This window comes from Ornithorhynchus anatinus, chromosome 2, assembly GCF_004115215.2.
Source record: "Ornithorhynchus anatinus isolate Pmale09 chromosome 2, mOrnAna1.pri.v4, whole genome shotgun sequence".
Classification (NCBI taxonomy): Eukaryota; Metazoa; Chordata; class Mammalia; order Monotremata; family Ornithorhynchidae; genus Ornithorhynchus; species Ornithorhynchus anatinus.
In genome coordinates this window covers 9,786,328-9,800,223 of record NC_041729.1, presented here as the reverse complement: position 1 = coordinate 9,800,223, position 13,896 = coordinate 9,786,328, and the positions used below count along the sequence as shown (strand labels likewise).

General features: G+C 50.9%; 1 protein-coding gene across 5 annotated transcripts in view; it reads left to right on the top strand.

Moving 5' to 3' along the window:
• ULK1 (unc-51 like autophagy activating kinase 1) overlaps positions 1-13,896 on the top strand; it is an 87,996-nt gene that overhangs the window by 36,567 nt on the left and 37,533 nt on the right. For all 5 annotated transcript variants that reach the window (XM_029051734.2, XM_039910247.1, XM_029051747.1 and 2 more), the window contains exons 6-9: positions 3,418-3,591; positions 5,327-5,400; positions 8,256-8,357; positions 12,334-12,392. In XM_029051734.2, the coding sequence (XP_028907567.1) occupies positions 3,418-3,591; positions 5,327-5,400; positions 8,256-8,357; positions 12,334-12,392 (409 nt within the window). The remainder of the gene's footprint in view (positions 1-3,417; positions 3,592-5,326; positions 5,401-8,255; positions 8,358-12,333; positions 12,393-13,896) is intronic.

The window sequence follows — 13,896 nt, the reverse complement described above, 5'->3', positions numbered from 1 at the left end:
CGGATCTGAGAGCCGAATTGATTGATTGGACCGTAATCACACAGCAGTGACTCACTCCCGCAGATTCCCCCTTGGTCCAGACACAGGACTGGTGTGCCCCTCCTCCTCCTCCTCCTGGAACAGCCTGAACTTAAAACCCCAGACAACCTCATCCCAACCAGAGAATGGCTGGTCTACTGACCTCCTCCCTCGCCACCCCCACTGTCCAGCTCAGCATCGGTCAGCAGTCAGCAAAGTCCGTGGGCGTAAACATGGATCTAGTTACTGTCTAACGATGGTGAGGGTCTGGCTTGCGAAACTGGGCCAAGTGTGAGAATGCCCAGTTTGCAGTGGACTGGCACAGAGAGCTCTCTCCTCCTCCTTCCCCAAAACCTGTTTTCCAGTGATTTAATAAAAACCAAACAGAAGAAGAAAACAAGGAGAAACCCTTTCTTCCCCCTTTCCCCTTTCACGTACCCAAGAAGCCTCCGAGCTCTTCCCGGTTTTTCCGTCTGGCTTGAATCAGGAGCTGAGACGCGTCTGGTCCCCGCATGCTTTCGGAACATGGCTTTTGATCTCTCCCTCTGGCTCTCCTCCAGCATGGCCTGTCATTAGAGCAGCACTTGGGGAGAAAATGGGAGTTCTCATGGTCTGTTTTCTGTGGAATGAACCTCCAGAGGAGAAGGAAGAAGGCCACAAGTGCTGAATTTACTTGAGAGAGCTGAGAGGGCTCAGAACTATTGCTAAACTTTTGCTAAATGCTTTCTTTTAAATGGTATTTGTTAAAGTGCTTTTGTGCCAGGCAACATTCTGTGCATCGAAGTACATCCAAGCTAATCAGGTTGGATCCAGTCCATGTCCCACTTGGGGCTCACAATTTTAATCCCCATTTTACAGATAAGGTAACTGAGGTAATGCACTGCTTGCCTGGTGGGTAGGTCCCTAAAGTAACGCAAAGATAATGGGCCAAAGATAAGCCTATTTTTTGGATCTGCAGGCCCAGCGGAAGAATTAGACTCTATTTTTGAGCTCCCGTGGAAGCCATATTGACAGGCCAGAGCTCGAGAGGCAGGTTGCTCCACCAACCTGTTGATTATCCACATCTCTGGTGCCGGGTTCGGAGAGAGGTGCCCCGTTGCCGGTGTCCTTGGGCTGTGACGGGGCGGTGGCTGCCACCGAGCCGAATAATTGGGGCCCCTCAGTCTCTGTGCACCACCCTTCTCCTTCCCACTCTGTCAGTGGTCCAGTGGGTTGGATGCCCTTTCTCTGGTTCACCCCGGGGAGAGTTGTCCTTGCTGATCCTGATGCAGGGGGACTGGATCGTTGGCATCAGTGTGTCCCATTGGATGTGTTTCCTTCAGGGAAATTGGTGACAGGAAAGGAGACCTACGCCGTCCGAAGCCCAGCTTTGAGCAGATGGACACTGACTCAGGCTGGGTTCGGTCAGTTTTCTCCACCCAGCATTTTTGCTGCTTTAAAAGGATCTCCACGCACCATTCATAAATTTAGTCGTATTTATTGTGTGCTTACTGTGTGCAAAGCACGTACTAAGGGGCTTGGTAGAGTGCTATATAACATTAAACAGATTCGTTCCCTGCCCACAACAAGCTTACAGTCCAGAGGGGGAGAGAGACTTTGAAATATACAAATTAAATAAATTACTAAATTACAGATATGTACATAAGTTCTCAAAGGGAGCAGACTGGTATTCAGAGTGCTGTCTTTAGCTGGGTCAGGGGGCACAGTCCCAAACAGTGGGATGAAGTGGTGTTCAGTGGGAAGGCAGCCAGGACCGGTGCTTGGGGTCAGGGAGAGGTGAGGCAGGGTGCGAGATCTGAAGGAGGCGCTTTGCCTTGTGTCCGGTGCAACCATCGGTCTCTCCCGAGGAGGAAAGCCGTCCGGCTCTGATCCCGGATCAAGCAGGCCTCTCCACTCTTACTCCTGAGTGTGAGCAAGAGGAAGGAATAATAATAATAATGTTGGTATTTGTTAAGCGCTTACTATGTGCCGAGCACTGTTCTAAGCGCTGGGGTAGACACAGGAGAATCAGGTTGTCCCACGTGGGGCTCACAGTCTTAATCCCCATTTTACAGATGAGGGAACTGAGGCACCGAGAAGTTAAGTGACTTGCCCACAGTCACACAGCTGACAAGTGGCAGAGCTGGGATTCGAACTCATGAGCCCTGACTCCAAAGCCCGTGCTCTTTCCAATGAGCCACGCTGCTTCTCTTTGGAATGGGAGCAGGTATGAGGGAGAGGGACGTCCGGGCGGAGAGAATGGTGGGGATGTCCCTGAGCCTCCTCCCAAGGGTACATTTTTGCCCCATCAGCTCGGATATCATTGGATTTTAATGGGAAGTGGAGGCCCAGAGGGCTTTTCCCACCACCCCCAGTTTAGCACATCTCTCACACTTTCCCAAGAGCGCGGGCCTAATGGAGCCGACTCTCACCTCCTGTATTATTCCAAAAGCTTCCGGGGACCCTTTCTGCATTTTCCCCCAAGGATCCCGTACTGACTACGATGGGGCAAGTAGGCCCGCTTTGGCGGCTAGGGACAGCGGGAGGCCCCAGAGGGAGGGAGCCCAGCTGGGACAACACAGACCGATATCCCAGGTGGGCCAGAGCGGTCCCAGCTGAGGGAGCCATGGAGACCGTGTTTCTTGGCACTCGTTGGCTTAGGAGAAGCTGGGGGCCAGTGGGTGCGTGTGTGTCTGTAGGGGTTCTCTCTTTGCAATTGACTGACCTGTTGTGTAGTTGTTTTTCCCGACATAAAAACCCAGTGGTGGGGCTAGGCCTTCATCGTCCTGCGCTTAGAAGCCTTGTCTGAGGTAGACCACTTTGATTCCATTTTGCCAGAAATTCACGGGAGTATTTCTTCTCTAACCATTCTGGAGGAGAATTACCCCAAGCAGTGGAAGGTTCGGGCTGATGTGTGGGTCAGGGAGCAGACAGGGAAAAAGCTGGATCCAGGGACTCAGCCATGGTGACTTCTGTTTACAACCCTGCCCGGGAGTGGAATGTAGGAGGCGAGCCTCCTGTTCGAAGCCTAGATGTCTGACCGAGAAGAGCAGTAGGCAGTATGGGGCCCGTTGATGCTGGGTTAGGGGCTGGCCTGGGTGAGAGGTCGGTGAGGCGAGGCATTGGCCAGGGCTGGGTCTCTGGCCCAAGTGGGAGCCTGAGGGCAGAGAGGGCCTCCTGCAGCAACTGAAAACAATCAATTGAATTTACTGAGCATTGTACTAAGTGCTTAAGAAAGAACAATATTACAGAGTTGGTTGACAGTTTTCCTGCCCTCAGTAAGGTTACGGTCTAGAGGAAGACATCCCCCAGTTGCAGAGGAGGCCAGAATTGGGGGAAGGAGGGGTTGAGGCCCAGACTTCCTTACGGCCGGCTCCTGCGCTGATTGGGCCGGGCCCCTTCTGCTTCTCTCCTCTTTAGCCATGCGGACGCTCAGCGAGGACACGATCCGGATCTTCCTCCAGCAGATCGCGGGTGCCATGAAGATGCTCCACAGCAAAGGCATCATCCACCGGGACCTGAAGCCACAGAACATCCTCCTGTCCTACCCTGGGGCCCGCAAGTCCAACCCCAACAACATTCGCGTGAAGATCGGTGAGTCAGGGAAGCCCCCCCTGCCCACGTTGTTCAGGGACGCCCACTTAGCTCCCTGATCAGGTCTTGACCGCCTCATAACCCTCACCATGCTTGCGGAACTCAGTGGAGTGAGATGGAGCCTTCTCTCTGCAAATAGATTTCACTTGGCTTTTACTTCGTCTCCTGTTAGCCTGATTTCCATTCTCCCTTCGGGGCCAAACAGTCTCAGGTTAAGGCCCCATGGTCTAGGGGAAAGAGCATAGAACTGAGAGTCAGGAGACCTGGTTTCTGTGATCCCAGCTCTGACATCTGCCTGCTGTACCTCAGTTTCCTCTTCTGTAAAATGGGGATTCCATATCTGTTCTCTCTGCCCCTTAGACGGTGAGCCCCCCATCGGAGACAGGAACTAGGTTTCATCTGATCGTCTCATACCTACATCAGTACTTCAGACAGTGCTTGGCACATAGTGAGCACTTAATCAGGGCCACAATTATTATTACAATTACTGCTTGGGGAAATTAGAGGCTAAATTGGGACATCTAAAGCCTGACCAGAGTGGGTGGGGGAAAGAATAGCGAAAGGAAGGTGGGAGCTCAGTGTTTGTCAATCCTATTACTCCCTTCCCTTACTCTGCAGGTGCTAGTGGTAACCAAGTAGAGTGAGACTGGGCTGGGTAGATTGGGGAACTGTTAATGGATCGAGGTTGCCTTCCCAAGAACTGGGACTCTCTCTGGAGGAAGCAGGATATAAGACCAGAGTAGAATCCAAGGCCTGGCAGAGTTCTCTTGGCTGTCGACCTGGCACTGGGGACCTCCCGTCAGGCTGATTAAGTTAGGGGAAAGAGGGCTCTCCCATTTATTAAAGGAGAAAACAGGATCGCCAAATGGAAAGAGCACCGGCCTAGGAGTCAGGACCTGGGTTCTAAACCGGGCTCTTCCACATATCTGCTGTTTGACCTTGGACAAATCACTTGATGTCTGAGCCTCCGTTACCCCATCTGTAAAATGGAGATTAAATCCTACTCCCGTCTACTTAGAACATGAGCCCCATATGGGACCTGACTCTGTCCAACCCGATTAACTTATATTTACCTCAGCATTTAGAACAGTGTTTGGCACAGAGTAAGCGCTAAATGAATACCACTGTATATGTAATGTGTCTATATATCATATATAGCTTTAGATTAGAGATATAATTTTATAAGGGCCGTGTTTTGCAGGGACCAAGTCGATCCCCGAGGAAACGGATTCCTCTTACCTTCCAGGCTTTGGCCATTCCCACTGGGAAACAGAACCCAGGGGTTGGGGTGGGGTGGGGTCCGGAACCCTGCACCTGCTCAGAGCCATTTACGCCAGCCAGTGTGTCTGCTGCGGCTCGGCTCCCCGGCCCAGCCGACTGTATCGGAGTCTGGGGAAGGCCGGCCATGACCCCCACCCCCTCTTGGCAGGTGGCACCATAAACAGCGGTGTCGGGTAACTCTGGCTCGGGCGAGCGGGCGACCTTGAGAGAACCTCTGGGAATCATATGGTAGATGAGATGCTAAGTGACCCCGCATGTGGATGGAATCCCACTGGCTCGTCCAGCAGCTGTGCGTGACAGGAGAGAGGGAGAGAGAGAGAAAGAGAGAGAGTGAGTGTACATATATGTCAGTGGGCTAGCCAGGACACATAATTTGGGCATCGTCTCTAGAGTAGCTTTAACCGAGGTCTAAAGACCAGCCCTAATACCTTTGGTTCCCTTTGATCGTTGGCAGCTGACTTTGGATTTGCCCGGTATCTGCAGAACAACATGATGGCGGCCACGCTGTGCGGCTCCCCCATGTACATGGTGAGTTCCCGGGGCCGGGCCCGGCCAGCCAGCCGCCCGCTTGCTTAGGGCATGGGCTTGGGGAGGGCTCGGGGTGCAGGAGAAATGGCATCATTCATTCTCCATTTCCCATGGTTCTCTCACTGCCCTCCTACCTCCCCTGCCTGATCCTAAGGCTAGTCCCCTGGTCTTGCTCTGAGGTGACCAGGCCTCAGGTAGAGATTGGATCTACCCTCGCTCCCCTCACCCTGTGACTCAGAAGCGGAGAAGATCCCAGAAGAGCCAACAGAAGAGCAGCCTTGGTCCTTTGCATTTCTGCTGTTTTGGAGCAGTGATGAGTCGCCAGGGATGGGGAGGGATTTGGGCTCGGGATGTTCGTGATTCTTATCGTTCCTCAGCTTCCCCCCCCCTTCCTCTGTCCCCCAGCTCCCAGAAATGACCTCTTCTCCAGAGAAGGCAGCCGAGACCCAGGGAGGCCCCAGGAGGCCTCCCGCCCTGGTGACAGACAGGCTGGGCATCTTTAGGAGAAGAAGGAAGTGGAGATGTTCTCGCCACCTGTTTGTGTCGCTCAGACACAGACCCTAGTGGGCCCCGGCCTCCTTGGTTTCCTTCCCCTCCACAGCCCAGCCCCTTAGATAGAAGCAGAATGTCTCTGGCAGCGTGGTCGGTGGCTCCTACGCATATCCCAGCCTGAGGTGGCCAAGTCATGAGCAGGAGCCAGCTCTCAGGGGTGCTGAGCAGACCTGATTAAAATAAAAATCAAGACAAGCTTCTCTGAGAGGAGTAGCAGTGACCATGGGGCCTGGGCCAGACCCCTCTCCTGCTTCACGACACAAAATGAGTGGGGACTTTGGGGAGGAATGAGTGATGGAGGAGAATCCAGAACCCATCTCTGACCGGACCAAGTCCCAGCACGAGAGCAGAGACTGGAGAAGCTTTCTCTTCCCATAGAGAAAGTCTCTTAGAGTGACAAAGCGACCATTAATTAGCCCACCCATAGCCCTTAGGGGGCATGTAAAGTCAGCTGTTCCTAGCAGAAGTGGAGCTGTCAGTAACATGGATTCCAGATGTACGATGTGCATATTGCTGTACGAATTCCTGTTGACACAAGGGAAGCTCCCGCCCTAGACTGTAAACTCCTTAAGGGCAGGAGTTGCTTATGCTGATTGTTGTCCTCTCCCAACCGCTTAGTACTGTGTTCGACTCAAAGAAAGCGTTCCGTAGATACTGTTGACTTGCTGATTGATTCATAACCAATTTCTTGCCCACCCCTAAAAGTGGGAGGGGGTCAGGGCAGTCCCTCAGGGAAAGGGAAACAATTAAGATGAATCAGACAGAGAACAGACAAAAGACATGAATTAAATAATTGAAACAGCCACAGTGTAACAATACTATTCAGGTGTAGCCTAGTGAGAAGCAACTGGGCCTAATGGAAAGAACATAGGCCCAGAGTCCAAGGAGCTGGATTCTAATCCAGGCTCTGCCTCTTGGCTGCTTCGTGACCTTGGGCAAGTCACTTAGTGTCTCTGGACTTCCATTTTCTCCTAGGGATTCGATCTCTGTTCTACCTCCCCCATAGGCTGTGTGTCCCATTTGGGTTAGGCACTTAGTCCAATCTGACTGTATCATATCTTCCCCAGTTCTTAATACAGTGCTTGGCACGTAGAAATTGCTTAACCGGTACCACAGTTATTATCCTTATTAGTAGACGTCAGCCCTGTTCCATAGCCCTTGTGGGGCTAGGGTAGTTATGTTCTGGGGAAGGACTGAAACATCTGGCCCTCTCCCTGAGACCTAAATTGCCTGAAGGGTTTATCATTTCCCTTCTCTTTCGCCAGTCCCTCCTGCCATCTGGAAGGATTGTGGAAGTGAGAGAAGCACTGCTGATCCCCTTCCCAGCTGGTTTCTCCCACCCAGCTTTCAGGCCTTAGACAGGCGCAAGTGAGGAGTGAACAGGAACTTCCTAGGAACCCTGGATTCATTCCTGTTGGCCGACCCAGAACTCGAGAGAAGGAATACTGGTTCTTGATCTTCAAAGACTGGATTGTCTCACCACCATTTCTCCTTGGCTGCCCCGCCGATTGTCTTCTCAGCTTGGCAGTCATACCTACCTCATAACCAGCTTCATTTTAAAACCAACCCTGACCTCTTGGCAATATTCATGGCATTCCCTATGACCCTTGAGCCAATTCCCTGGGGAGGGTCAAGGGAATGTAGGGGCAGGACTGCAAGAAACGAGAACCTTCAAAAGAAATTGAGCTTCAAGAAATTCCAGCGTTCCATTCAGTTAACCAGGAGGTATAAGGGCTTCTGTGCTAGAAAAGACTGCTATTTGAACCAGTCAATTGTATGGTATTTGAGTACTTACCTTGTGCAGAGCACTGTACTAAGGGCTATATGTGCAATATAACACAGTTGGTAGACACTTTCCCTGCCTATAAGGAACTTGCAGTATAGAGGACTGAATACTAGAGATTTGAATTCCCAAGATTGCAGTCTAACTCCCAGGACTTCTGGAAGTTTCTCTGTGGTTGCAGAGGGGAGCTCGTTTAAAACCCATGGGGCTTTGTAAAAAATCTTCTCGTGAGGTCACCCTGGGACTCTGTTTCCGGATGAGTAATAAATCTTCCCAAGTTCTCTCTGGACACGTTGATCCACTGGGCTGTTTGGCAGCCAAGAAAGCCTCTGTCTGTCCCTTAGCCCGACCTGGTCAGAGCTCAGGCCTGCTTGGAAGGGTGGCATTTGGAATCGGAAATAAAACTGGAGTTACTTCTTGGGGACGTTTGAATTCTGCTCAGCTGCATAATCAGGTCTAGCGTCTGCCCTGAGATGGGTTAAGGAAACCCAACCTAATCCCCTGTTTTGTGCCCATCCAGGCTCCAGAAGTTATCATGTCCCAGCACTACGATGCCAAGGCCGACCTGTGGAGCATAGGCACCATCATCTACCAGTGTCTGACCGGAAAGGCTCCCTTCCAGGTGAGACCGCCCTATCTGACCCCTCTGCCTTTTCCCTTCCGGGGTTCTGTTCAGTCGCCCGTCTCCCATCAGACTGTCCACGTTGTCCTCCGCGAGCTGTCGTCGGCTCTGCCTCGTCTACAGGGACTCTTTAGCGAGAAGGTCGGTCCCGGGTGGGCAGGGCGTTGTACCAGGCTCTTGGACTCCACCTGTACCTTAAAGAAGCCATCTGGTCTGTACCCGCTGCCACTTGATTCTATGCCCTCCCCAGCCTGAGCCTGGCCCTCGAGCCTGTCCTCACTGACTCTGGATCGGAAGCCAACCCCCAGGAATCCGGTGCTGGGCACGTCAACCCAGCCCACTCATTTCATCTCAGCGCAGGCAGAGTACACTCTCTCTAGCTTCCCTCTGGACCTGCTCCTTTTCTGCCTCCTTTGCCTTTTCCTGCTTCTTTCCCTTTCTCTGTTTTTTTCTTCTCTTCTTCCCCCTCCTTTCCTTCTCTTCCTCCTCCCTCTTCCCCCCCCTTCTTTCTAGCTTATCCCTTTCCCTTTCTAGCTTATCCCCCCCTTCTTTCTAGCTTATCCCCCTCCCCATCTTTCTTCCTCTTCCCCCTCCCCTTCTTTCTTCCTCCTTCCTTTTTTCCTCCCCCTCCCCATCTTTCCTCCTCCTCCTTCCATTCCCAAATAGATACCAGATAGCTTTGTGGCTGACAGAACCAAGGCAAACCCAGAAGCCAAGGAGAGAGGTGGTACCTGGTTTCCCAACCAGATAATCTGCAGTCAACTGATTTTGGGGGTGGTTTGCAGCGATGGTGAATTGGTGAAGCCTCTGTCCCCTGGGAGATGGTCAGGGTTAAGGAGAGAAGACCAGACTGAGAAGGTTCTCACTAGCCTGATTCTGTCTGGATGATGGTTAGTCCCTTTGGCTTTTGGTTTCCTTCTCTGGCGAGGTTAGAAGAGACTTTGAAATTTGTCCAGATTACATAAAGGAGTCTAGCAGAGCCGAGATGATTGATAAGCCTGTCAAATCTTGCGGGACAAGCAGTTAGTCTCCTCCATTAGCTGTCAGAAAAACTGTTTGTTCCTGATGTGGTTTTGTGTGTGCTCAAGTCCGTCTTTCCCTTTGCTGGGCAACGTTTCCTGCTGCACAAATTCATTTGGGCTCACCCCGCTTCCAGCTTGCTTCTCCAGGGCTGAGAGGCAGCAGAGGGGAGGTCTCAGGATGGGGTGACCATTTGGGATTTGGCCTCTATGTCATCTTAACTGCCCAGGGCTGTGGTGTAGCTGAATCTGTTTTGTGAGCATTACAGTTGTTAACATTGGGGCAGCAGGAGCTGCAAAGAAGTGAAAGGAACCAGATGAATGTCAGAGAATTGCTTCGGCTTCAAAAAGCCCAAATTCTGTCTGGGAGAGGGGTCTCAAGAACCCTGGGCAGAAAAGGCTCTGAGCCCCACTGTTAGCACTATTGAGAAGCAGCATGACGTAGAGGATAGAGCACAGGCCTGGGAATCAGAAGGTCGTGGGTTCTAATCCTGACTCCAGCACATCTGCTGTGTGACCTTGGGCAAATCACTTCACTTCTCGGTGCCTTAGTTACCTCACCTTTAAAATGGGGATTGAAACTGTGAGCCCCATGTAAGACAGGGACTATGGCCAACCCGATTTGCTTGTATCAACCCCAGTGCTTAGTGCAGTGCCTGGCACATAGTAAGTGCTTAAATACCAAAATTAATAATTATTATTATGTCTGGAGTGACAATAGAAGAGTATAGGTGGCCGCCAGACAGATTGGGAAAGATAAGGAGCTGGTGGATGGGTTTAAGGTTGGGGAAAAAATAATCAGGAATTTTCCCCCTCCTGCCTTCCCAGCTCCTGAGTCCCCCTCTTTCAGGAGTAGATTTTGACAGCCGGGAAATTATTATTGGAAATCTGACCTACTTTTGGCTTTTGGTTAGTCTAGCTTTTATTTTTGGACTGTTTTGCCTTTTTTTTTTTCTTAGGCATTACTTGGGCAATCAGCTGAAACAACAGTTTTACTAAAGTTTAACTCTTGGTGTTTGAAACACCTGTTTCTACTTCCTTCTTCCTACCCTGGGGAAGGGGAAGACTTGTATTTTGGAAACAAAGGAATGGGCCTAACTGGGTTACCCCAGTAACCAGCCGCAGCCTGTTGTTGGGGATTCAGAGCAGAGGACAGATGTGGGGGGCGGGGTGTGTGTGTGTGCTTTGGGGGATGGGTACACACATGCCACATAAGGAGAGGGAGAAGCAGCATGGCCTAGTGGAAAGAGCATGGCCTAGGAGCAGAGGACATGGGTTTCAGTCCTAGCTCTGCCACATGCCTGCTGTATGACCTTGAACAAGTCACTTCACTTCTCTGTGGCTCCAGTTTCCTCATCTGTAAAATGGGGATTTTTGCTTAGATTTTTATCCCCATGTGGGACAGGGACTCTGTCCAATTGAATTATTTTCTGTCTACCGCAGTGCTTGGCACATAGTACAAGCTCTTAACAAGTATCACTGTTACTGATAGCTACTTCAGGAGAGAAGCAGCGTGGCTCAGTGGAATGAGCCTGGTCTTGGGAGTCAGAGGTCATGGGTTCTAATTCCGGCTCCGCCACTTGTCAGCTATGTGACCTTGGGCAAGTCACTTAACTTCTCCGGGCCTCAGTTCCCTCATCTGTCAAATGGGGATGAAGACTGTGAGCCCTACATGGGACAACCTGATGACCTTGTATCCCTCCCATTGCTTAGAACAGTGCCTGGCACATAGTAAGCGCTTTACCAACATTATTATTATTATTATTCAGGATTGGGGTGCGGGGGACGGGCAGCCCTACATTTCACTTTACTTTCCTCTGGATAGTTGTCAAGGCATGAGATAAAGTTTAAAAGGCTCCTTCCTTTCCTATTTTCAGAGACTGCTTGACCCTTGGAACTTGGCCTCTGCCCCCATCCTGAGGTTCCTAGCACTTTCTCCAGGGTTTCACCTGTGGCCGAGAGGGCCATTTGGGGTCAGCAAGAGCTTGGTTCCTAGTGGACTGGGAAGCTTCTCCTTAGAGCCTGGAGGCCTCTGGACAAAATTCTCTGGTGTCTGCAAAACCCATGTCCGAATCTCCAAGAGGGTCTCATCCCCATTTTGGGGGGGTGCCAGGGAGAGGAGCCTGCTTTCCAGGTCTCCCCCATCCCGGGAGAAGTTATTGGAGTCAGATTGGGACTAACCAGCAGAATATGTAGAACAAAAAGCCATCTCTTTGACCCAGCCTTTTTATAATAATAATAATAGTTTTGGTATTTGTTAAGCGCTTACTATGTGCAGAGCATTATTCCAAATGCTGGGGTAGATACGGGATAATCAGATTATCCCACGTGAGGCTCACAGTTAATCCCCATTTTACAGATGAGGGAACTGAGGCACAGAGAAGTTAAGTGACATGCCCACAGTCACACAGCTGACAAGTGGCAGAGCCGGGATTCGAACCCATGATCTCTGACTCCCAAGCCCGGGCTCTTTCCACTGAGCCACGCTGCTTCTCAGAACAGTTATAACAGAATCCCCACCCCTTAAATAGAGCATAGTCAGTAAGTCATATTTATTGAGCTCTTACTGTGTGCAGATCACTGTACTAAGCACTTGGGAGAGTAAAATATAACAATGTAACAGATACATGTCCTGCCCCCAAGGAAATTACAGTCTGGAGGGTTTGGTAAATGTCTGTGTTTGAAGGGGAGGTGTCCTCCATCCAGGGGATAAATTTACACACATCTTATTGCCTGTGTGAAGAATTGCACTATTGGTCTTTCTCAAATAGGTCTCTTGGCTTCTATAAAGAGGTACTACATCTACACCTTAAATTCTACATCTTAAATACTCAACAGGACTGGGATAAAAGCCATTCCAAATTCAAAGGGGCAGAAGCTTGAAGAGGTCGCTATCCACTCAGTGCTTAGTTGCCATCGCTCCTCTTGACACCGTCATTTTGTGTTTTCTCCCCCAGGCCAGCAGCCCCCAAGACCTCCGGCTCTTCTATGAGAAAAACAAGACCCTGATGCCCAAGTAAGCACTTCTTCCTCTCTCACTATTCTCTTTCTTCTCCCTCACCTGCTTACTCTTGTCCTAATCAAGCCTGCTTCCTTGCTCCTTTGGTGCCAAAGTCCGTGTGGAACAGGAGAAGTTGTGAGCTCCGTGTTAACCTCTGGCCTTGCTCTCCTACCCCATATTCAAGTAGAGAGATGGCAGATTTGGTTCTCATCCCCACTTGTTTGGTGTCTTCCACCCCCCCCCCCCCAACCCTTAGTTGCGCTGCTGGAGAAGCTCACCTTTTTCATAGCATCTCTTCTCCTTTGCCCCCACCCCTCTCCACGCTTCCTCTCCCAAAGACGAACTTCCCCGTGCTGACGTTCTTGTCCTAGGATAACCACAAACCCCTTTTTCCTCCCACCCCCAACCCTCTCTATACCTTTCTCCAAGCCTGCTCAATGTCATTGATGGAGGTGGTTGTTCATCTTGGGTCTCCATCTTGAAGATGAGGGAGAGTGAATCCAGAGGTGTCCTTGTCTTTCAGACCTAGTTCCTTTCTCCCTTTCACACATTTCCCATCTCTCTGGGCCGTTTTAAACCACCTTGAAGCCACTGAGTCACTGGATAGCCTGAGCCCCCTCTACACAGTTCCTCAGCAGTACTGAGTTTGCTGGAGATGAAGTTAGGAGGGAAAGCAGAAACTTAGTTATCCAACTTGAACCCAAGATAAGAAGCAAGATTGTTCAGAAACCTGCCTCATCCCACTGTGTTGGTCTCTGTTTTGGAGCTGCCTTTGGCTTCACTTGTGGCCCTCATGTCCCTGGACAGCTCTGGGGCTGACCAAAGCACCTGTTATGATTTGGGTTAGGTGCTGATGATAGAGCCTTTGGCCCCAATTGGCTTGATGTGGTCACCCTCTTCACCTCGGCATTCAGGAGCTGTCAGGAGGCCAGGCCACTTTTCAGAATGCCAGAGGCAGCCCCGTTGGGACAGCGAGTTGGCTGAGAAAGAATATCTTCTCCCCCCAGCGTTGTGCTTGTTGTGGAAGACCACCTACTTCCTCCCTTCATTCATTCAGTTGTATTTATTGAGCACTTACTGTTTGCAGATCACTGGTCTAAGCGCTTAGAAAGTACAATTCAGCAATGAAGAGGGACAATCCCTTCCCACATCAGGCTTACAGTCTAGAAGGGGGGGAGGTAGACTTCAAAACAAGTAGATAGGCATCAATATAAATAAACAGAATTATAGATATATACATATCTCAAGTGCTGTGGGCGGCAAGAGGTGGGTAGAGCAAAGGGAGTGAGTCGAGAGAGGCAGAGACCCACTGTCCACACATCCCTGTGCCCACCCACAAGTATGCCCGTGCGTACACATGTGCACGCACACACACAACTCTTCTGCCCCCGCCCCCCAACATGTGCTTGCTGAACCTTTCTTTGGGGGCTCCAGAAACTCAAGAGAACAGATCTGAGATGCAAGAACCCACACTTGGACTGGTGTTCCCGGCACATCGCCTCTGGTTCACTGTGTGACT